The sequence below is a fragment of the Hemitrygon akajei genome, chromosome 2, assembly GCF_048418815.1.
Source record: "Hemitrygon akajei chromosome 2, sHemAka1.3, whole genome shotgun sequence".
Classification (NCBI taxonomy): Eukaryota; Metazoa; Chordata; class Chondrichthyes; order Myliobatiformes; family Dasyatidae; genus Hemitrygon; species Hemitrygon akajei.
The window spans coordinates 195,631,566-195,656,715 of NC_133125.1; the positions used below are offsets into that span (position 1 = coordinate 195,631,566).

General features: G+C 46.5%; 1 protein-coding gene across 1 annotated transcript in view; it reads right to left on the bottom strand.

The window, feature by feature from the left end:
- The window catches only part of LOC140721888 (uncharacterized), a 60,000-nt gene that overhangs the window by 28,034 nt on the left and 6,816 nt on the right, over window positions 1–25,150 (bottom strand). Inside the window, exons 3-6 of the mRNA XM_073036720.1 lie at window positions 15,961–16,194; window positions 15,314–15,336; window positions 15,108–15,226; window positions 3,773–4,302 (exon numbers count right to left, since the gene is read on the bottom strand). Of these exons, the coding sequence (XP_072892821.1) occupies window positions 3,773–4,302; window positions 15,108–15,226; window positions 15,314–15,336; window positions 15,961–16,194 (906 nt within the window). The remainder of the gene's footprint in view (window positions 1–3,772; window positions 4,303–15,107; window positions 15,227–15,313; window positions 15,337–15,960; window positions 16,195–25,150) is intronic.

A 25,150-nucleotide genomic window follows, 5' to 3' on the forward strand; every position in this document is an offset into this window, starting at 1 on the left:
TGCCAGAGTTGAGTCCTGGGGAAATTGCAGCTGCTCAGCGAGATGACCCTGGCATTGGCACTATTTGGGACGCAGTTGAGAAGGGGGATGTGGCCCGGGTGGAGAAGACACAACACGGCTCAGTGTTTCTGTTACTGAGAGAGTGGCCTCGGTTGAGGTTAAAATCACCCCCGGACCGACCTCGGCGTTGGCAGCTGGTCCTGCCTGGGAAGTATCGGAGGGTTGTGATGACTCTGGACACTTGGGGGTGGAGAAGACCAATGAGTTGCTCAAGGACCGGTTTTATTGGCCCCGAATGAGGTCAGAGGTCGACGAGTATTGCAAGTCCTGCATACGTTGCATACGCCAGAAGACACTGCCCGGGCAGGCTGCTCCTTTGTCAACTTGCAGAGTGCGGGGCCTTTGGACCTGGTGTGTATGGATTTCCTGGCCATAGAACCCGATGCCAGCAACACGGTGAATGTCTTAGTCATCACGGACCACTACACCAGGTATGCTCAAGCATTCCCCACCAAGGATCAGAGGGTAATTACAGTGGCAAGAGTGCTATGGGAGAAGTATTTTGTGCACTATGGCCTTCCCCGGCAGATACATAGTGACCAGGGACGGGACTTTGAGAGTAAGCTCATCTATGAGTTACTGGGCATGCTGGGGATTGAGAAATCGGGCACCACGCCCTATCACCTGCAGGGCGACCCCCAGCCAGAAATGTTTAATCGGACCCTGCTAGACATGCTCGGGACTCTGGAGATCAGCAAAAAGAGCCGATGGAGTCAACATATTGGACATCTGGTTCACTGTTACAACTGTACACGCAATGACGCTACTGGGTACTCGCCCTATTATCTGATGTTCGGGTGCGAGGCAAGGTTGCCCATTGACCTCTGTTTCGGGACGGCCGCGGATGAAGTGTCGCCGAAGCCTTACTTGAAGTATGTGGCTGATACGCAGAAGGAGCTGCAAAGGGCTTATGAGTTGGCTGGGGAGGCGGCCGCCAAGCAGAATCGGGGATATAAGAAGAGGTATGACCAGAAAGTGAAGTTCTCCCAACTGCTGCTGGGAGACTGAGTCCTCAGAAGGAATTTGGGATTACCTGGGAAGCACAAGCTGGCTGATCGCTGGTCAGGCACGCTCGATGTGGTGGAGAGTCAGTTGTCCAACTTACCGGTTTTCCGAGTGCGGCCCATGGATGGGAAGGGGCCCGTCAAGATTCTCCATCGGAATCACCTGTTGACTCTGGGGCGAGATGTACAGGTAGAGCGGGAGCCCGAGGTGCCGGCTGCACCTACTACCAGGAATTTGCGTCCATACAAGGTGGAGGAAGAGCCCACACCGGGAGAGGCGGGCCTGGACCCAGTCCCTGTGAGGGATACTGACTCGCAAGATTGGTACTTGCTGCCGTTCGCTGATGCCCCCGTGATGGAGGGGGAGGATCCTGGCCCTTCCCCCACTGTTAGACGGGGTAAGGGGGGATAGTGACGGGAGTACCGCAGGGCGTCGGCGGGGAGAATGTGGGGCCTGAGCAAGCGATAGAGGGTTCCAAGGTGACCGCTCGCAGGAGGGTTCGCCTCATAGTTTCCACGAGTCTCCTGTGGTGTCTGAGGTGGAGGAGTTAGAAAAGGGAATGCGCAGGTCGCAGAGAAGTTGGCGCCCTCTCAGATAGGTTGGCCTATGTAGCACCCGGGGAACAGGGTGTGATCTCCACTGTTTTGGGGAGTTATGTCACTGCTTTCTGCACCTGGGTTGGGCTTTGTGTTTTGCAGGAAGCATTGGCCAATTATCTGAGCGTCATGAGGGCATGACGAAATTTGGTAGGGGGAGAATGTAGGGTTCTCAGTACCAGTAACTGTGGTGTTAACTGTTCAGGCTAACAAAATGGCTTCTCTGTATTGTTATAATGAAATGGCTTCTCTGTAAAGCTGTAATGGGTTTCTGTGTCTGGAATGTTAGGGTTTTCACTGCAGATAAGAGGGGAACTAACCAATGGAGAATTGTTATGCTATCTTGCATGTGTAAGCTGAGCGGGAGTTTGCAGTTTTTTTCGGGAGGAGAGTGAGGAGGACGGACGTGTGAGGAGCGGACAGCGGTTCCAGAGCAACGGATACTGGACGTCGGCGGTTCGGACGGTGGCCGAAGGCTCGGAAGGTCGTTGTGGATGGAACCGGAGGCGTGAGCTCCATTGTATTAAAATATTATGTGCACAAATTGATAAACTTACTGAATTGGCACCTTTAGGTTATCTGTTTCTACTAACCCATCACTAAGAAAAAACTATAAAGTTGCAATTATTTACGGTTTTGGTGTGTTGTCTGGTATTTGTGTTGCGAGCGTGCACTGGGGGGGCATTACACCATATTTACACCGATGTATTGCACTATTGGCAGGGCGACGGTGGTTCACCCTAGGCGGGGGGGGGGGGTAAATTGGGGACACGGACGCTACACACTTAATAATAAAAAAACCTACTATAACAATCTTACGTTTGTTGCTACAGTCTGTGATCTCTTTACAAACTTGTTCCTCTAAAACCCTAGGTCTGTTGGGTGGTCTGTAATATAATCCCATTAATGTAGTAAGACCTTTCTTATTTCTCAGCAGCAGTCGACCACACTCCTCCCAGCGCGCTACAGTGTCATAACTCCAGGTGTTGATCCACGCCCTGAGCTCATCCCCCTTTCCTACGATACTTCTTGCATTGATATTTACGCAGCTCAGATACTAGTCACACCATGCTCAGCCTTTTGATTCCTGACTTGGTCTACAGACTTACCAACCACTATCTCAACAACTTCTCCACTAACTGTTCTGGCACTCTGTTCCCATCCCCCTGCAACTCTAGTTTAAACCCCACCATGCAGCATTAACAAACTTTCCCACAAGCATATGAATCCCCTTCTAGTTCAGGTGCAAACAGTCCCTGCTGTACAGGTCCCACCTCCCCTGTAAGACAGCCCAATGATTCAAAAGTTTTATGCCCTCCCCCCTACACCATAGTCACGAGTTAATCCTCCCAGTTCTGGCCTCACTAGCACGTGGCACAGGTAGCAATCCTGAGATCACAGACCTGAAGGTCCTGCCCTTTAACTTGGTACCAAACTCCCAGAACTTCCTGTGCAGAAGCTGTCAATGGTACCTACATGGACCACGACATCTGGCTGTTCACCATCTAACTGAAGAATGCTGACAACTCGATGCGAGATGTCCTGGTCCCTGGCACCGGGAGGCAACATACCATCTGGGATTCTTGTTCTTGCCCACAGAACCTCCTTTATGTTCCCCTAACTGATGAACCCCCTATCACACAGCACAGCTCTTCTCCCGGTTTCCCTTCTGAGTCAGAGGCAGACTCATTGCCAGAGACCCTACGCGGTGACTTTCCTCTGCCAGGTCACCCCCCACAACAGTATCCAAAGTGAAATACCTGCGGCTGAGATGTTCGCTGACACGATGGGAATCTCTGGCGCTTTGTGTGTTACCACCACTACATATCCTATCTTACCAATATTCACCCTGACCTCCCGCTCCCTGTCACCACCTGCCCCAGTTACCCTGTCAGTCCCGGTGGACTTTAGCACCCGGGGGTGCCGGGGAGCTCAGGACCCACCGCCCGCGGCTGCCGCTGAATCCGCAGTGTTTCTGTTCCGTTGACGGATGCGGTGAATGAGTTAAAATTAATGGATCGATAATTCTCACATCGTGTTTATTTCACTCTCCGCACATTTATATTTACACTGACTGACTCCTGACGCCGGTCCCGGACCCGACCCGTTTACAGACCCGGAGCGGAACCGGAGCAGATTCTCAGCCACTCGTTTTTATATCCAGTCGCGAAGAAAGGATAAAGTTTCTCCGTGAATTTATTCCCAGTGAAGGTGTGGAGATGGGACTTGGTCTCCGCATTGTAAAATGAAACTGTCCCGGACTCATAACTGAGATAAACTCCCACTCTCCCGGGGATGGGATCGGCAGGGAGACGGGATTCAGGGGAGCTGAGAACGTTCATCGTGTTATCTTTCCACGCGATGATCCAAAATCCGGTCTCCGGACTCGGTATGACCCGTTCCTTCCTCTCCACAGACTCTGTGGCGACTCCCAGATCCCAGCACTGATTCCTCGTCACCTCCACCTCCCAGTAATGTCTCCCCGATGTGAATCCCTCCGATCCCAGCACACAAATCCAGTATGCAAACCTCTTCCTGGTGTCAGGGAGATTCCTCTGGGTTCCGGTCCGTCTCACACTCTTCTGATCCTCAGACACCTCAAGACACAAAGTCGCTGTTTCCACATCCAGGGTGACAGAGACTGGGGGTAGAAGCAGAGAATTAGAGAGTCCCCTGTGGTGATATCACGTGCAATGATGTGCCAGTAAGTGACTGGACAGAGCACTGAGCATGCGCAGGACTGCTAGAATGTTCCAGCTCATGGCTGGGTTAAGACGTGCTTGTTCATTACTGTAAATAAAAGTTCTCTAATTCTTCCAGAATATGATTCTTCACTGTTAACCCACAATATATTTAAACAGAAGTAACATAACATGGTGTCAGGAGTGGTTCTGGAAGAATAATACGGGAGAATCGAGAATCGAAGGGAAAAAAAAAGAAAAAATTCCAAATTTAAAATGTATAATGAAAGGTTTACCACCCACACCAAAACTTCAGCTGACTGGCAATATAGCTGAGAATTGGAGGATATTCAAGCAATAGTTTGAACTGCACTTATCGGCGATCAATTATGAAGAAAATCATAAAAAAACCAAATCTGCATTTCTGCTCCATGTAATCAGGAATGACGCAGTAGAGATATATAATAATTTTTTTCTTTGAAGATGGAGATGATTTCAATTTAAAGTCAATAATAGATAGATAGATAGATACTTTATTCATCCCCATGGGGAAATTCAACCTTTTTTCCAATGTCCCATACACTTGTTGTAGCAAAAACTAATTACATACAATACTTAACTCAGTAATAATATGATATGCATCTAAATCACTAACACAAAAAGCATTAATAATAGCTTTAAAAAAAAGTTCTTAAGTCCTGGCGGTTGAATTGTAAAGCCTAATGGCATTGGGGAGTATTGACCTCTTCATCCTGTCTGAGGAGCATTTTGTAGACCTAAATGTAATTTAACGTATGAGCGATATTAATTCTTCACATGTGCACAAAGAGCTGCTGAAACAATTGATCAGTATGTTACTGGGTTAAGAAAGCATAGTAGAACATGCGAGTTTGGATTACTCACAGACTCTCTCATTAAAGGTAGAATTGTTTGTGGCATTCGACATAATGCTCTGAGAGAAAGGCTGTTCAGAGAGCAAGATTTAAATTTTGAAAAAGCTTTGGCACTCTGCAAAGCTTCTGAGACCATGACGTTGCAGGCTGAAGAGCTTTTAGTCGAAAACTGCAATGTAAACGTTGTAAAAAAATGCGAATATATCAAGAAATATAATAATACGTCGACAAAACTGACAGAGAGCAAGACGGCATTTGAAAGCAAAAAGTCATGTGATCGCTGTGCGCAGGAACATCGACCAAATCAGTGTATGGCAAAATTTGCAATGTCTGCAGTAAGATTAGTCATTTTTCACACTGTTGTAAAAGTAGAAAGAAGGAAAATAAAATGAAACAAGTAAATGCTGTGATTGAAGATGAACGTGAGGAATTTTATATAGATGTGCTTTGTGAAAATAAACAAAGTAAGAATTCTGGACTATTCCATTGCAAGTGAATCAAAACAATATTCTGTTTAAACTTGATACTGGAGCGCAAGTAAATGTTCTTGCAGAATCTGAGTTTAATGCTTTAAAGCCAAGATTTAAGTTACATCAGACAAATATAAAAGTGACTGGGTATTCAGGTGCAGACATTCCAGTTGAAGGAACACGCGTGGCAAAGGTATCACACAAAAATATTGTGCACACGCTTTCATTTGTGGTCGTGCCAAAAAAACTGTAGAGTCAATTCTGGGTTTATCAGCCTGCGAAAGACTTAATTTGGTGAAAATAATTTTAGTCCTGGGTAGTGACACAGAGTCAGAATAGGACTTCATGACAGAACAGAATTTGATTCCAATGTGGCAAAATTAAAAGAAGTCATAAAGAAAGATCCCAGACCCATCCCCTTGTCACCAGCATCTGACAAAGCATTGCCACCAAAGCCACCAAAGCCAAACTTGCCGGTACAGTACAATACTGATCTGAAGCCAAAGAGTGACAAGAATCAGGATCCAGTTGAAGAAGTGAAAGCACAAGTGAAGGAATTGAGAAGTTTTATTGAAATGATGAAGTCTCAGCATAAAAAAGAGATTACACAGTTAATGAATGAATTAGATGAAGAAAAGAAGATTTGTATTTCGTTACAAATGGGAGTGGAAGGAGTGAAGAAAGATACAGTCCAAACAGAAGGAGTGGTGCTAAGAAGAAATCGCAAAGACCTCAAGAAAGAGCCAATTTCAGAGATTCAGTTACCTGACGCTGACGAGGCAAAACATGTAAATAATAACAAGGAAGCACAAGTTCTGTGTGTACCACTTAGGTCTACCCCTGTTTGTAAAACCACACAGAGACTGATAGAGACTTGCTGAATTATATATTTACTTTGATTAACATTGTTAATTGTTTTTCTTTTTAATGAAAGGAAAATGTGGTGTTATCATGTGCAATGACGTGCCAGGACATGATTGGACAGAGCACTGAGCAGGAGTGCTAGAATACTCCAGCACGTGGTTGGGTTAAGATGGAGACAGATCTCTGGAGACGGCCTATCTACTGATATCTACTATAAGCCTACAGACTCTCACAGCTACCTGGACTATTCCTCTTCCCACCCTGTCTCTTGCAAAAATGCTATCCGCTTCTCACAATTCCTCCGTCTCCGCTGCATCTGCTCTCAGGATGAGGCTTTTCATTCCAGGACGAAGGAGATGTCTTCCTTTTTTAAACAAAGGGGCTTCCCTTCGTCCACCATCAACTCTGCTCTCAAACGCATCTCTCCCATTTCCCGCACATCTACCCTCACCCCATCCACCCGCCACCCCACTCGGGATAGGGTTCCCTTGTCCTCACCTACCACCCCACCAGCCTCCAGGTCCAACGTATAATTCTCTGTAACTTCCGCCACCTTCAACGGGATCCCACTACCAAGAACATCTTTCCTTCCCCCCCCCTTCTGCTTTCTGCAGGGATCGCTCCCTACGCGACTCCCTTGTCCACTCGTCCCCCCCCATCCCTTCCCATCGATCTCCCTCCTGGCACTTATCCTTGTAAATGGAACAAGTGCTACACCTGCCCTTACACTTCCTCCCTCACCACCATTCAGGGCCCCAGACAGTCCTTCCAGGTGAGGCGACACTTCACCTGTGAGTCGGCTGGTGTGGTATACTGCGTCCGGTGCTCCCGGTGCGGCCTTCTATATATTGGTGAGACCCGACGCAGACTGGGAGACCGTTTCGCTGAACACCTACGCACGGACCGCCAGAAAAATCAGGATCTCCCAGTGGCCACACATTTTAATTCCACATCCCATTCCCATTCTAATATGTCTATCCATGGCCTCCTCTACTGTTAAAATGAATCCAAACTCAGGTTGGAGGAACAACACCTTATATACCAGCTGGGTAGCCTCCAACCTGATGGCATGAACATTGACTTCTCTAACTTCCGTTAATGTCCCTCCTCCCCTTCTTACCCCATCCCTGACATATTTAGTTGTTTGCCTGTTCTCCATCTCCCTCTGGAGCTCCCCCCCTTTCTTTCTCCTGAGGCCTCCCATCCTATGATCCTTTCCCTTCTCCAGCTCTGTATCACTTTCGCCAATCACCTTTCCAGCTCTTAGCTTCATCCCACCCCCTCCGGTCTTCTCCTATCATTTCGCATTTCCCCCTCCCCCCACTACTTTCAAATCTCTTACTATCTTTCCTTTCGGTTAGTCCTGACGAAGGGTCTCGGCCCAAAACGTCGACAGCGCTTCTCCCTATAGATGCTGCCTGGCCTGCTGTGTTCCACCAGCATTTTGTGCGTGTTGTTAACTAAAATGTTCCCGAGGTTTTTCCTCTGGGATGGAGAGCGGAGTTTTCCTAGTCAAAACACACAAAATTCTGAAGAAACTCAGTGGTTTAAGCAGCATATGCGGAGGGAGATGGACTGTGGATATTTCACATAATAACATAAGAAATAGGAGCAGGAGTAGGACATCCGGCCCATCGAGCCTGCCCCACCTTTCAATAAGATCATGGCTGATCTGTCCGTAAACTCAGTTCCATCTACCTGCCTTTTCCCCATAACCCTTAATTCCCCTACTATGTAAAACTCTATCTGACTGCATCTTAAATATATTTAGTGAAGAAGCCTCAACTGCTTCCCTGGGCAGAGAATTCCACAGATTTACCACTCTCTGGAAAAAAACGGTTTCTCCTCACCTAGGTTCTAAATCTTCTCCCCGAATCTTGAGGCAATGTCCCCTAGTTCTAGTCTCATCTACCAATGGAAACAACTTTCCTACTTCTATCTTACCTATCTCTTCAATATTTTGTATGCTTCTATAAGATCCCCTCCCATTCTTCTGAATTCCAGAGAGCATAGTCCCAGGCGACTCAATCTCTCCTCATAGGTTAACCCCTTCTTCTCTGGAATCAACGTGGTGAACCTCCTCTGCACTACCTCCAAAGCCAGTATATCCTTCCTCAAGTATGGAGACCAGAACTGCACACAGTACTCCAGGTGTGACCTCACCAGGACCCTGTATAGTTGCAGGATGACCTCCCTGCTCTTGAATTCAATCCCTCTAGCAATGAAGGCCAACATTCTGTTTGTCTTCTTAATAACCTGTTGTACCTGCAAGCCAACTTTTTGTGATTCATGCACAAGCACCCCAAGTCCCTCTACACCACAGCATGCTGCAATCTTTCACCATTTAAGAAAGACGGGAGATAGCAGTGGAAACGGGTGTGAGGAAGGGGCGGAGCAACAACTGGATCCAGAAGAGGATGGGGTGAGTAAACACTGGAAGCATTCAAAGAGGCAAAGCAGGCTTTTCAGCTGAATTCACTCGTGCTGACCATCTTTTTTCAGCGAGCTCGTCCCATTTGCCCATTACTCCTTTAATCCTTTCCTACCCACAGACCAGTTCAAATGTCTTTAAAAATATTGTACCCACCTCTACACTTCCTCTGGCAGCCACCTAAGCTCTAGGGAAAGTTCCCAGCCTATCCAGCCTCTCCTTATAACCCAAGCCCTCCAGTCCTCAATGTCCAACAATTTTAGTGTCCTCCATAAACATACAAAACCTGTCACCTACTTCCACTTCCAAATCATTCATATGAATTGTGAAAAAAAGTGGACCCAGCACCATCACTGCAGAACACCACTGAACAGAGGCCACAACCCAGGCAATTCTGTATCCTACTGGCCAGATCTTATTCTCGCCCATGTGATCTAACTCTCTGGAATATTCTACCATAAGGTACCTTGTCAAATATCTCGCTAAAGTCCATGTAGACAATGTCTACTGCATTTCCATCATTCATTTTCTTCATCCATTGAGAAAGCCAAGCTGGTTATCCCAGATTAGTCCTTGCCCTTCCAAATGATTGGAGATTCTGTCTCTCAGATTCCTCTCCATTAATGTATCCTCCACCAACGTTAGGCTCACTGGTCTGTACTTCCCAGTGTTTGCCCAACAGTCTATCTTGAATAAAGGTTCAACAATAGTTACCCTCCGGTCTTCTGGCCCCTCACCTGTAGCTATTGATGATACACATATTGTGACAAGAGTCCGAGGCGAGGACGGTAAGGACCCAAGTGCTGGAGTGCCGAGTCTAGACTCGATACACGATATCAGACTGAGACGAGAATCCAGAGTCCAGATGACAACTGTGCACCGAATCTTCTTCTTCCACTGACTATTGTGCTAATGGCAGCTTGCACCTATCAGGAAGGTGCATTACCGCCACCTACTGGACTGGAGTATGATTGGAGCTGTCACGAGGATCAGGTCCTGCCCACCAAACCTCTTTTAATTAAAAAGTTCACCAGGGCCTACATGACTGGTGCCAGAATATCCTGCAGCCTAGGCACCACAGATCTACCCATATATTGATTAAACAGCTTCCTACGTTATACCAAATATCTGTGGCACACCATGATCGCATGTTCCACTGTCTCCGGTACCTTAAAAAATTCTTACAACTCATTCCCATACTTACCAACAAGTGCCAAAGTGGAGTGGAGATCTGTGTGTCCGAACCTCAAACTCGCCAACCACGCATCTTTCCTCTTATTCCTTCCCAAATGGCACCTCCTCTGAACTCATAAGCAGGCGTCGATCCCAGGGGATTGTGGGTTTGCATCTCTGGTGGACTGTGTCCTTTCCAGGGCGCAAGCCTGGATGGGAAGATTTGAAGAACCGGATGTTGCCCATGCAGTGGGTTCCCCTCTCCACGTCACTGATGTAGTCCAAGGGAAGGGCAAGCACCGATACAGCTTGGCACCAGTGTTGTCACAGAGGTTGCCAGAGTGAAGTTGTAAACAACATCAAACTGCCTTAGGGACCCGGTTGTGGATTTCTTCCTCGGGGTTTACTCCCGAAGCCTCCCCATTGGGTGGGTACGGCCGCAAGGCAGCGGAGGTTAAAAATCAGAGTTTTCCTTCTCCTGGCTGTCTGATGCTGACAGGCCCCATCTGCCTGAAGCAACTGGTTTTGAGGAGCTAGTGGTCCGCATTTTCCCCTTCCTTTGGCATTGGAAACAGTTCCGCTTGGCCTAGTAGCTAAGCCACACGTGAAGGCCAAGAGTTGGACTTGGTTGTCAGAGGCTGTTAGAGACGCACGCCATTTGGAGCACTTTATAAGTAGTGGGAGCTTATCCCCACTACCACCCCCATCTATGACAACTTCAGAAACCTCCCCTGGACTGACTGAACCAAATTATAATGTCACCTCCCAGTCCCACTGCTATCCCACAAATTCTGCCTTTACTCATCCCAGTCAACCTAGTACAAGATTTAGCTCCATACTTCCCTATATTGACTATATTATCTACCTCTGACTTAGTAAGTCCCTGTTTTGCTCTAACATCTGTCCTGATACACCCAGATGTTCCGGGAACCAACAAAATTGTACTACTATTCCCACTCTCTCCAGAACATACAAATCGTTTACACTTCCATCAACAGATCAGGTCCGCTTCAACGCTTCGTTTCCAAACTCTGCAGTTCCGAAGCAGCGTCTGAGCAGATCACAACTCTTTTTGGTTTAACTTGTTCTACCCATTGCAAACTAATGATAATGGCCATAAATTCTGCTGTATCGACAGATAATCCACCTGTCAGCATTTTCCCTATCTCAACATTAATCCAGGGGATATTTATTCCAGAGCCCACCCATTACTAACTGGGTCAGTAGAACAACCTGTGAAAATAGGCAAAAGGGAAAAATACTGATGCCGTAAGTGACCAGACACCCTCTCACCACCCACAAGACCCTGTCTACCTCACAGTGATGACAAATCTATTTCCACGTCTGGAAATTCCAAATTTGTACTGCTGGCCGGGCCACTGTTGGGCTAATATGCAAATTGACAAGAACATACCGCTACACCTATTCCCTAATTGTCCACACAAAATACTTACCATCTCGGTTAGTATATTCCCAGCAATCCATTAAAAACATTCATGAAAGGGGACGTCCCACACCTTACTATGAAAGTCCCCTTTGCAAGGCTCAAGTTTTCACTCTGCTGGTCAAGAGCCATCTCTCCTAGTTCAACCCCAAGTGCATCTCATGATGTGGTCCGGAATGCTCCACTACAGATTTGAAGTGTCTTGAGCTGTAGGTCATCCCATCAAAATAAAACTGAACGAGCTACCTCCCTGTAAATCACATAGGGTTCTACATTTATATAAATCAACAGGGTTGTTGTGGTGGGAGATTTTAAATTCCCAAATACTGAAGGGGTTAAAATGGGGTGGAGTTTGTGAGGTGTGTTCAGGAAGGTTTCTTAATACAATATGTAGATAAGCCTACAAGGGTAGTCATAGCCAAAGGGTGGTAGTGGGGACGAGCTCCCACTGCTAAACAAATGCTCTTCATGGTGTGCATCTCAAACAGCCTCTGACAGCCAAGTCCAACTCCTGGCCTTCACGTGTGGCATAGTTCTCATGCCCGGCGGAGCTGTTCTCACTGACAGGAGAAGGGGCTAATGCAGACCACTGGCACCTTAAAACCAGTTGCTCTGGGCAGATGGGGCTCGTTAACCATGGAGGGTAGCTCATCTAGGAGAGGGAAAATTCTGATTTCAAACCTCCACTTCCTTGCGGCTATACCCGCTCACGGGAAAGGCTTTGGGAGTAAACCCTGAGGAAAAATCCGGAGGCGGCTGACTGCCGTAACTAGCACCGGCACAGTAACTCCTGCGAAGCTGCTGGCACCAAACTGTGTCGACTTTCGTCGTTCCTTTGGACCTGTCCTCAGCATGGAGAAGGTGGTCCCACTGCATGGACAACAGAAAGATCTCCATATCAAATCTGCCCTGGCTTGCACCCTGGAGAAGTCACTCCCAGTGACTACCAGAGGTGCAGTACCCATGGTGAACCATGCATTGAGTGTGGAAGTTGACACGACCTGTTGCAGCTACAGAAACTTTGGTCTCACTTGGTCTCACAAGAGACTAGAAAGGCAGGACTCTAATGCAGGGTCTCCACCTGAAACTTTGACCATCTATTTGTTTCTGCAGACTCTTCCTGACCTGCTGAGTTCCTCCAACTGCTTGCTTTTGGCTTTGTGGTATTAATGATAATAATAATAAATACATTGTCCCAATAATAATGTCTACAACTGGTATCATCCCAAAGTCACCACGTAATAGCATTAGGAAATTAGGCCTACACAGGAATATTTCTGTAAATCCTCAGAAGGCCACAATACTAAACACCACTAGAATAGTCTGGAAGTTCCTAGCAATTGAGAAATGAGTGTGCTTGGCTGTGCCCGTACCTCAGGCTTTACCAGCTTGAGCTGAGAGAAAAACAGAAGTACAATAATAATAACAAGAATTAACTTACAGAGCACTTTTTGTACAAATGATGTAACTCAAAGTGTTTCACAATGGGATAAAGTGGAGACATGAAACGTGTCAGTTAAACACCAGGTTAAATAAATAGGAGTATTGAGGAAGTGGATACAACAGCAATTTTCAGAGGCGATCCAACAGGCACGTGAACAGGCAGGGAATGGAGGGATGTAGAACATGGGCAGGCAGGTGGAATTAGTTTAATTTGGTCTCATGGACAGCACAGACACACTGAGAAAATACATCATGGAAGCTCCGGTCACAAAGAGTAAGCGATTGAACTCTGAGAAACACCTGGTCACAGCTCTCTGACCTGAGGAGTTTCAGAAACAGAGGAGTATACGGAAGAGGGAAATTTAAGGGCAGAAAGTGAACACATGACCACTCAAGCATTGAGGTAAATGACAATTTTAAGGGGTTCTATATGTATATTAAATGAAAGAGTAACTCGGGAAAGAATTGGTTTCTTTAGAAATAAGCTGGAGCCATGCAAAGGGAAGTGGTTTTAAATTAATATTTCTCATCTGTATTTCCCAGGGAGAAGGACACAGAAACCAAGGAATTCAGGAAAATATGTTCAGGAAATGACATTTTGGAACATATCACATTACAAAAGGAGGTGCTGGTCAATGCAAGTTGGTGTGTCTGGGCTCAGGCTGATAATGATTCAATCTGGTGGTTTGATTACAACAGGGAGACAAGCAAGTCCAGCAGGGGGCAGACCTGAGTCTGGTTTGATTACAACAGGGAGACAAGCAAGTCCAGCAGGGGGCAGAGCTGAGTCTGGTTTGATTACAACAGGGAGACAGGCAAGTCCAGCAGGGGGCAGAGCTGAGTCTGGTTTGATTACAACAGGGAGACAAGCAAGTCCAGCAGGGGGCAGAGCTGAGTCTGGTTTGATTACAACAGGGAGACAAGCAAGTCCAGCAGGGGGCAGAGCTGAGTCTGGTTTGATTACAACAGGGAGACAAGCAAGTCCAGCAGGGGGCAGAGCTGAGTCTGCAGTCACTGACTGGTCTTCCTTACAATACTGGACACCACACTGATACAAGTTTTATTTTATTTCATCTAGAGATACAGTACGGAACAGGCCCAACGAGCCGCACTGAGCAGCAACCCAACTATTTGCCACTGGTCTAATCGCAGGACAGATGGGGCTCGTTAACCACGGATGGTTGCTCATCTAGAAGAGGGAAAATTCTGATTTCAAACCTCCGCTGTCTTGCGGCTATACCCGCTCACGGGAAAGGCTTTGGGAGTAAACCCCAAGGAAAAATCCAGAGTCGGAGTCCCAAAGGCGGCTGACTGCTGTACTCAGCACCGGTACGGCAACTCCTGCGTTCCTTTGGATCTGTCACCAGTATGGGGTGGGGGGGGGCGGGTCCCACCGCATAGGCAACATAAGCATCTCCAAATCAGCTCTGCCCTGGCTTGCACCCTGGAGGAGCCACTGTCAGTGACTACCAGAGGTGCAGTACCCACGGTCGACCACTACCAACGGAGGCCACAGGACAACTTTCAATGCCCAACTAACTTACCAAATGCTTCACCTTTAGACTGTGGGAGGAAACCAGAGCACTCAGAGGAAACCCATGCAGTCAAGGGGAGAACGTACAGATCCTTACATACATTGAACTCGGAATCTGACACCCAGAGCTGGAATAACTTTGCACTAACCACTACACTACAGTGCCTGCCCTTTATTCCCTATAATGTCATTAAATGAATATTAATTCCCCAGATTATGCGGTCAGATTCACACTCGTGTCCTGTCTCGGGTTTGTAGAATCTGGATGGCACCAGGATACAGTGGGACAACTAACAGTCCCGTGTACTGGTTGCACTGTGCCCCTGTGCCGGTGTGTTCAGGGGTCCGATATCTCCAGCTGACTATATGACAGTGATGTTTCCCAGCAGGTGGAACTGAAGCTGGAATAGAACTACAGTTCCCCGTCAGCCCATTGTTACAGACAATCTGTGCTTCTAATTCTAATTAATTGTGTCTCATGAACAAGGACAAATGTATCAGTGTAAGCTTTACCTCGATTAATGTCATCAAGTGTTTCTCTCAATGCTGAGTTCAACAAATAGAAATGATCGAATTTTTCAACCGGAAGAACACCGTCTGTCACTGACAATTGCTGGAAGTCATCACTAGTTCTGCAAATATAAAACTGTTGGTTATAAACTGCAATGTTGAACTAGTTTACAAATCCATACAGAGGTTCAGCAAAGATTATATCTTACCTCGTCTTCTGACAAGCTTCCTCCTGAAATAAATAAAACACAAATCTGAATAGACTGAGACTTACAGTCCTCATCCTGAATTTCACTGAAATCATTGCAAGATGTTGTAAATTCACATTCCTACAGTCACACGCATGTACGAACAACACAGAACGACTTGGTAAATGACAGGGAGTATTTCTGAAAATATAAATAAACAGTGTAGGTTTCCCTCAATTCTCTAATCTAATGGAAAGCGCCTATTGATGATAAATTTGATGTGTGGGTCACATTCTGGAATTGATCCTTTGTTCTCACTGATTGACAGAGAGACCGTCTCACCCATGGTACCAGACACACTCACAGCATGTGACTGGGACTGGATATTAATGTGAGTTTCTGGGATATTTGATATGGGTATTGAGGAAACGATCACCAGTTCAGTGTCATGTTCAGAGTAACTCATTCACAAGGAAGATTGCAGATGGTCCAGTGACATACCAATATTATGGAAGTCCAGTTTTGGGACATCAACAGTCCTGCACTTCCAAAACATCTTTCTGAACTAATTCAGTTTACAACCATTTGTAAATGTCACAGTTACTTCAAATACATTGATTCCAATTTTGTCTACTTTTACAAAAACAAAAAGAAATATAATCTCTCACCTTGAGAAATATCACACTCTCTTTTTGATTCATCTGTTCCTGTAACCTTGAGATCTCCTCCTGAATAGAATTTAAATTCTTTTGAATCTCTCGAAGATTTTTCTCCATTGGATTTAGAATCCTCTCCTCTTCTTCCCTGAGATCTCTGAGTATACGCTGCTCTTTCTCGGTGAGAATCTGGTGCAGTTCAGCAAACTGCGATGTAACGTGGGACTGAAGGATGAGTGACTGTTCCTGTCAAGTGAAAGGTGAAGATTAATTTACTATATCCCTTTGATGTATTTCCTTCTGACATGGGAGGTGTTAGTTCAAATCATCAAACCTATATTGGTTCTCAGAGCGATCCCATTAATCCCATTTCCTCATGTTGTTGTGAACCCATTTCTCCCCCACGTGCCCATTTACTCTGACCTGAGTCACATACCCCATCTTAAGCTCAAAGTTCAATACAAAATTATTATCAAAGTACAGACGTGTCACCATGTACAACCCTGATATTCCTTTTCTTGCAGGTAGTTACGTTAAATACAAGAAACACAACAGAATCAATGAAGGACTGTACCCAACGGGGCGGACAATATCAATGTGCAAAGAAAAAGCAACAAATGTCCAAGTACAAGTAGTAAGAAAAAAATCCATAATAATAAATAAATAAACAAGCAATAAATACAGAGAACATGAGATGAAGAATCTTTGATCTTGAGCCCAGTTCAGTGGGAACAGTTCAGTGTTGGGATGAGTGAAGTTATCCCTACTAGTTCAAGAGCCTGATACTTCAGTGGTAATAACTGTTCCTGAACCTGGTGGTAATGGTTCTGAAGTTCCTGTACCTAGATCCTGAGGGCAGCTGTGAGAAGAGAGCATGGCCTGGATGGTTTGGGACCATGATGAAGGATCCCGTTTTCCTGCTAAAAAGCTCCAAGTAGATGTGTTCAATGAGAGGGATTTACCCGTGATAGACTGGGTCATATCCACTACGTTTTTGTAGGTTTTACTGTACAACAGTACTGGTATTTACATAACAGGCTACGATGCAACCTGTCAATATACAGTCGGCCCTCCTTATCGGCCGGGGATTGGTTCCGGGACCCCCTGCGGATACCAAAATTCGCGGATGCTCAAGTCGCTTATTTAACATGTATCAGTGCAGTGGTCTTTAGGACCCAGTGGAACCCTGGACTTTACTTAACGTGTCTCCGTGCGGTGGACATTAAGACCTGGCGTCGCAGCTCTGAATCTGCAGTGTTTCTGTTGACGAAAATAATCACGATCGCGATCGAAAATAAAGTGGAAGTAATAAAGCGATTGGAAAGAGGTGAAATGCCATCGGTCATTGGAAAAGCGTTAAGCTACAGTCGGTCAACGATCAGGACAATTTTAATGGAGCATATGAAAGGCCCTGCCCCAATGAAAGCTACAATTATTACTAAGCAACGCAGTGGTTAAATTATTGAAATACATATGCTTCTTAAGTGTTTTATATGCATAGAAAGGTAAAATATGTACTATATAATAAGGAAAATGTTTGACTAACTGACGCTAAATAATAGCAGATGTACCTGTTCCAACTTCAAATCCAACTTAAAGACAGACTCAAGAATGGAACTCATTCATAACCCAGGGACTGCCTGTACTTTTAAGTCATTTCTAGATTACTTATAATACCTAATACAAGGTAAATGCTATGTAAATAGCTGTTATACTGTATTGTTTAGGGAATAATGACAAACATAGAAACATAGAAAATAGGTGCAGGAGTAGGCCATTCGGCCCTTCGAGCCTGCACCGCCATTCAGTATGATCATGGCTGATCATCCAACTCAGAACCCTGTACCTGCTTTCTCTCCATACCCCCGATCCCTTTAGCCACAAGGGCCATATCTAACTTCCTCTTAAATATAGCCAATGAACCGGCCTCAACTGTTTCCTGCAGCAGAGAATTCCACAGATTCACCACTCTCTGTGTGAAGAAGTTTCTCCTCATCTCGGTCCTAAAAGGCTTCCCCTTTATCCTTAAACTGTAACCCCTCGTTCTGGACTTCCCCAACATCGGAAACTATCTTCCTGCATCTAGCTTGTCCAATCCCTTTAGAATATTATACATTTCAATAAGATCCCCCCTCAACCTTCTAAATTCCAGTGAGTATAAGCCTAGTCAATCCAGTCTTTCTTCATATGAAAGTCCTGCCATCCCAGGAATCAATCTGGTGAACCTTCTCTGTACTCCCTCTATGGCAAGAATGTCTTTCCTCAGATTAGGGGACCAAAATCTGAGGAATTTTTCAGATTTTTCAGACAAGAAAAATTAGTCTGTGCATGCTCAAGCAACGAGTGCTGGAGCGAGAACTTCCGGGTTTTCCTGATCCGCGGTTGGTTGAATCCGCGCTTATGGAATCTGCGGATAAGGAGGGCCGACTGCAGTCTGTACCACACACCTATAGAAATTGGTCACAGTTCTAGACGTCATGAAGAATATTCACAAACTTCCAAGAAACCAAAGGTGTTGACGTGCTTTCTTTGCAATGGCACTTACATGCTAGGCCCAGAATAGATCCTCTGAAAAAATAGTAACACCAAGGAATTTAATGTTGCTGACCCTCTCCTCCTCTGATATGCCAATGAGGAATGGCTTCTGTAACTCTGGTTTCTTCCTGCTGAAATCAATGTTTTCCTTGGTCTTGCTGACATTGAGTGAGAGGTTGTTGTTAAGACACCACTCAGCCATACATTCCATGTCCCTCCAATAACTTGGTTTGTCACCACCCTTCATTTGGCCAGTGACTGTGGTGTTATCAGCAAACTTAATTATGGCATTGGAGTTGTACTTCGCCTCCCAGTCATAATCTGAGTAGAGCAGGGGGCTAATACATAACGTTGTGGTGTTCCTGCACTGAGGGAAATGGTGGAGATGTTTTGGTGGAGTCAATCTGAATTGACTGGGGTCTGAAAATTGAAGATCCAGTTGCACAAGGAGGCATTGAGAGCCAGGACATGAATTTTATTGATTAGTTTTGAGGGGCCGAGCTGTAGGCAGTGAAGAGCATCCTCACGTACACTGCCGATAAAAGGTATTCATCCCCCTTGGAAGAACTTCATGGTTTATTGTTTTTCAACATTGAATCACAGTGGATTTAATTTGTTTTTTCTGACACTATGCAACAGAAAAAGACTCCTTCGTGTCAAAGTGAAGACAGATCCGTACAAAGTGGTCTAAATTAATTATCAGTATAGAACACAAAATCATTGATTGCATACGTATCCACCCCCTTTAAGTCAGTATTTAGGAGGTGTAACATTGGCAGCAATTGCAGCCTCGAGTCTGTGTGGATAGGCCTCTACCAGCCTTGCACATCTGGACACATTCCATTTCTTCCCCATTCTTCGTTACAAAACTACTCAAGCTCTGACAGATTGCATGAAGTTCGTGAGTGAACAGTCCTATTCAAGTCCAGCCATAAATTCTCGGTTGGATTGATGTCTGGACTCTGACCTGGCCAATCCTGGACATTAACTTTGTTGTTTTTAAGCCGTTCCTGTGTATGCTTGGGGCCATACTCTCACTGGAAAACAACACTTCTCCCAAGTTGCTGTTTTCTTGCAGACTGTATCAGGATTTCCCCCTGGGTGGATTTCCTGGCATTTGGCTGCATTCAGTTTACCCTCTACCTTCACAAGCCTTCCAGGGCCTGCTGCGGTGAAGCAGCCTCACAGCATGATGCAGCCACCACACTTCACAGTAGCGATGGTGTGTTTTTGATGATGGGCGGTATTTGCCTACACCAAACATAGCGTTTAGTCTGATGGCCAAAAAGCTCAATTTTAGTTTCATCAGACCATAGAATCTTCTCCCACATGCCTTCTGGCAAACTCAAGGGGAGATTTCCTGTGAGTTTTTTTCCCCACAGTGGCTTTTACTTTGCCCCTTTCCCATAAAGCTGTGACTGGTGAAGCACCCGGGCGACAGTTGTTGTATGTGCAGTCTCTCCCATCTCAGCCACTGAAGCTTGTAACTTGCCAGACCAGAATATTGCTGATCTGATACATCCAGGTTTCTGGGTAGGGAAAATTCTGAATTATTTTGTAGGGACAACTAATATACAATTGTTTTTATAAAGTCTGCGATAGCTGTGATTTACTCATTCAGATTGTCTGTTGAGTCTTTGAACACGGCCCAGTCTACCGACTTTAGCAATCGTGCAGCCACTCCTCAGCCTCCCACATGTACCTCAATGTTGTCCTTATCTCTGGAATCTTGCTCTTTACCCTCTGCCTGGATGCAGATCAGAGGAGGTCAAGTGATAGAATTTTCCGAAATGCAGTCCAGGCTTCGAATGGTAAGCTTTCCTCATCGTAGTGTGACAGGGGGCAAGAGGGCAAGAGTGTTGAGACCCCTGGGGCTGTAAGTGATATGTTAATGATAATCAGGCAGAGTCTTCTTCACAAAAGGCTAAATGAAATCCCCGAGGAAAGTCCTCAGGATAGGCTGTCGCCTGTTCGTTAATTGTGGATCCTTTGGGAGGCTGAAGGGGTGATAGGTAGGACAGATAGTCCTAGGACAGGAGTCGGAGGAGCAGACAACAGAGTAGTGAGAGATAGTGTAGGAAGGCTTTGGCTCAATGGGGCTCCGGTGATAACGGGTCGAGGCCAGTTAGGTTATCTGTTTAAAATAAAGACAGAGAGTATGTGTGCGAGGCCGGTTTTCTGTGCTCCATGTCAGATATGGAAGGTCCTAGAGACTCCCGGACTCCCAGACAACCACATCTGCACCAGGTGTGTCGATCTGCAGCTCAGAGACCGCTTTAGGGAACTGGAGATGCAGCGCAATGACCTTTGTCTGGTCAGGGAGAGTGAGGAGGTGATAGAGAGGAGCCATAGGCAGGTAGTCACTCTGTGACCACAGGAGACAGAGAAGTGGGTAACAGTCAGGAGAGGGAAGGGCAAGCAGGTACTGGAGAGTACCCCAGTGGCTGTTCCCCTTAACAGTAAGTACTCCTGCTTAAGTACTATTGGCGGGGGCAGCCTACCTGGGGGAAGCAACAGTGGTTGTACCTCTGGCACAGAGTCTGGCCCTGTGGCTCAGAAGGGTAGGGAAAGGAAGACGATGGTAACAGTGATAGGGGATTCTATAGTCAGGGGGTCAGACAGGCGATTCCGTGGACGCAGGAAAGAAATACGGATTGTAGTTTGCCTCCCAGGTGCCAGGGTCCAGGAAGTTTCGAATCGCGTTCATGATATCTTGAGGTGGTAAGGAAAACAGCCAGAGGTTGTGGTACATATTGGTACCAACAACATGGGTAGGAAAAGGGAGGAGGTCCTGAAAAAAGACTACAGGGAGTTAGGAAAGAAACTGAGAAGCAGCACCTCAAAGGTAGTAATCTCGGGATTACTGCCTGTGCCACGTGACAGTGAGTATAGGAATAGAATGAAGTGGAGGATAAATGTGTGGCTGACAGATTGGAGCAGGGATTCAGATTTCTGGATCATTGGGACCTCTTCCGGGGCAGTTGTGACCTGTACAAAAAGGACAGGTTGCACTTGAATCCGAGGATGACCAATATCCTGGCAGGGAAGTTTACAAAGGCTATTGGGGAAGAGTTTAAACTAGAATTGCTGGTGGGGGGGGGGGGGGGCGTGGGAACCAAATTGAAGTGACAGAGGAAAGGGAGGTTGGATCACAAATACAGAAAGCTTGGAGACAGTGCGAAGGAGAGGATAGGCAGGTGATAGAGAAGGGTCACACTCAGTCCGATGGTTTGAGATGTGTCTATTTTAATGCGAGGAGTATTATGAATAAGGCGGATGAGCTTAGAGCATGGATCAGCATTTGGATCTATGATGTTGTGGCCATTACAGAGACTTGGAAGGTGCAGGGGCAAGAATGGCTACTTCAAATGCCAGTCTTCATAAAGGATAGGAAGGGAAGCAAAAGAAGTGGGGGCAGGGCATTGTTGATCAAGATGTATCACAGCTGCAGAAAAGGAGGAAGTCATCAAGGGGTTGTCTACGGAGCCTGTGGGTGGAAGTTAGGAACAGGCAGAGGTTGATAAATCGACTGGGTGTTTTTTATAGACCACCCAATAGTAACAGGGACCCAAGAGCAGAGAGGGAGATAGATTCTGGGAAGGATTCATAATTACAGGGTTGTTGTGGTGGGAGATTTTAATTTCCCAAATGTTGACTGGCATCTCTATGGTGTGAGGTGTTTAGATGGCGTGGAGTTAGTTAGGTGTGTTCAGGAAGGTTTCTTGACACAATATGTAGATAAGCCTACAAGGGGAGAGGCTGTACTTGATTTGGTATTGGGAACTGAACCTGGTCAGGTGTAAAGTCTCTCAGTGGGAGAGCGTTCTGGAGATAGTGATCACAATTCTATCTCCTTTACCGTAGCATTGGAGAGGGATAGGAAGAGACAAGTTAGGGCAATGTTTAATTGGAGTAAAGGGAAATATGAGGCTATCAGGCAGGAGCTTGGAAGCATAACTTAAAAACAGATGTTCTCATGGAAAGGTACTGAAGAAATGTGGCAAATGTTCAGGGGATATTTGCGTGGGGTTCTGAGTAGGTATGTTCCAGTGAGACATGTAAAGGATGGTAGGGTACAAGATCCTTGGTGCACAAAGGCTGTTGTATATTTAATCAAGAAGTAACGCTTACAAAAGGTTCAAAAAACTAGGTAATAATATGAATCTAGAACATTATAAAGCTAGCAGGAAGGAACTTAAGAATGAAATTAGGAGAGCCAGAAGGTTGCCATGAGAAGGCCTTGGTGGACAGGGTTAAGGAAAACCCCAAGGCATTCTACAAGTATGTGAAGAGCAAGAGGATAAGATGTGAGAGATTAGGACCAATCAAGTGTGACAGTGGAAAAGTGTGTATGGAACCAGAGGAGGTACTTAATGGAACACGTCAGTATTCACTACGGAAAAGGATCTTGGCGATTGTAGGGATGACTTGCAGTGAACTGAAAAGCTAGAGAATGTAGATATTAAGAAAGAGACTGTGCTGGAGCTTTTGGAAACCATCAAGTTGGATAAGTCAACGGGACCAGATGGGATGTACCCCAGGCTAATGTGGGAAGCAAGGGAGGAGATTGCTGAGCCTCTGTGCATAATCAATGAGAGGTTCTGGAACATTGGAGGCTGTTGGATGTTGTTCCCTTATTCAAGAAAGGGAGCAGGGATAGCCCAGGAAATTATAGGCCAGTGAGTCTTACTTCAGTGGTTGGTAAGTTGATGGAGAAGATCCTGAGAGGCAGGATTTATGCATATTTGGAGAGGCATAATATGATTAGGAATAGTCAGCATGGCTTTGTGAAGGGCAGGTCATGCCTTACGAACCTGATTGAATTTTTTGAGGATGTGACTAAGCACTTTGATGAAGGTAAAGCCATAGATGTAGTGTCTAGGGATTTCAGCAAGGCATTTGATAAAGTACCCCATGCAAGGCTTATTGAGAAAGTAAGGAGGCATGGGAACCAAGGGGATATTGCTTTGTGGATCCAGAACTGGCTTGCCCACAGAAGGCAAAGAGTATCATGGACTGGTCCGTGAAGTCCGCGTTCCGGTTCAGGGTCCGGTCCGTGGATGCCGGACTCCAGGTCTTCCGGCTGTCTCTTGTTTCATTTGGGCTTAATCATAGCACCAGATGCTCATCTTGGGGCTGGGATTAAGTGGCCCTGGGTTCCAGTGTAGGTGCTGGTCTGTCTTGTCAGTATCCTGTCCTTGCCTCTGTTGGGTAAACCAGGCGGTCTTTGCCGTTACCCTGAGGCTGGACTGTTACCCTCCCTTCCCCTTCTTTTTGTAGCCCTTGGCTGGAGCCTTGCCTGCTACCTTTCACGTGGAGCATTGCCTGCTACCTTTCACCTGGAGCCTCGCCTGCTACCTTTCACCTGGAGCCTCACCTGTGTCCTCACAGTCAAGTTCTACTACTAGAGCAGGACCGGAGCCTTGCTGTGTCTAGATAAGGAACCATCTTTCGTTGTTTGGAACTGTCTCTTTGTGTCCTTGCCTTCGCTAGGTAGGTCTGGCCATTTGCTGCTACCTTGTGTTGGGAACAGTCTTGTCGTGTTCAGATTTCTGTGTATGAGACCCGGCCCTACGTCCTATTCCCAAGGAGGGGTCCCGGCTCCCAAGACCAAGGCTCTATGTTCCGCATTCCTGTCTCCCAAGACCAAGGCTCTGAGTTCCGCATTCCTGTCTCCCAAGACCAAGGCTCTGAGTTCCGCGTGCCTGTCTCCCAAGACCAAGGCTCTGTGTTCTGCATTCCTGTCTCCCAAGACCAAGGCTCTGTGTTCCGCATTCCTGTCTCCCAAGACCAAGGCTCTGAGTTCCGCATTCCTGTCTCCCAAGACCAAGGCTCTGAGTTCCGCGTGCCTGTCTCCCAAGACCAAGGCTCTGTGTTCCGCGTTCCTGTCTCCCAAGACCAAGGCTCTGAGTTCCACGTGCCTGTCTCCCAAGACCAAGGCTCTGTGTTCCGCATTCCTGTCTCCCAAGACCAAGGCTCTGAGTTCTGCATTCCTGTCTCCCAAGACCAAGGCTCTGAGTTCCGCATTCCTGTCTCCCAAGACCAAGGCTCTGAGTTCCGCGTGCCTGTCTCCCAAGACCAAGGCTCTGAGTTCCGCGTGCCTGTCTCCCAAGACCAAGGCTCTGAGTTCTGCATTCCTGTCTCCCAAGACCAAGGCTCTGAGTTCTGCATTCCTGTCTCCCAAGACCAAGGCTCTGAGTTCCGCATTCCTGTCTCCTCAGACCAAGGCTCTGTGTTCCGCGTGCCTGTCTCCCAAGACCAAGGATCTATGTTCTGCATTCCTGTCTCCCAAGACCAAGGCTCTGTGTTCCGCGTGCCTGTCTCCCAAGACCAAGGCTCTGAGTTCCGCATTCCAGTCTCCCAAGACCAAGGCTCTGAGTTCCGCGTGCCTGTCTCCCAAGACCAAGGCTCTGAGTTCCGCACTCCTGTCTCCCAAGACCAAGGATCTATGTTCTGCATTCCTGTCTCCCAAGACCAAGGCTCTGTGTTCCGCGTGCCTGTCTCCCAAGACCAAGGCTCTGAGTTCCGCATTCCTGTCTCCCAAGACCAAGGATCTATGTTCTGCATTCCTGTCTCCCAAGACCAAGGCTCTGTGTTCCGCGTGCCTGTCTCCCAAGACCAAGGATCTATGTTCTGCATTCCTGTCTCCCAAGACCAAGGCTCTGTG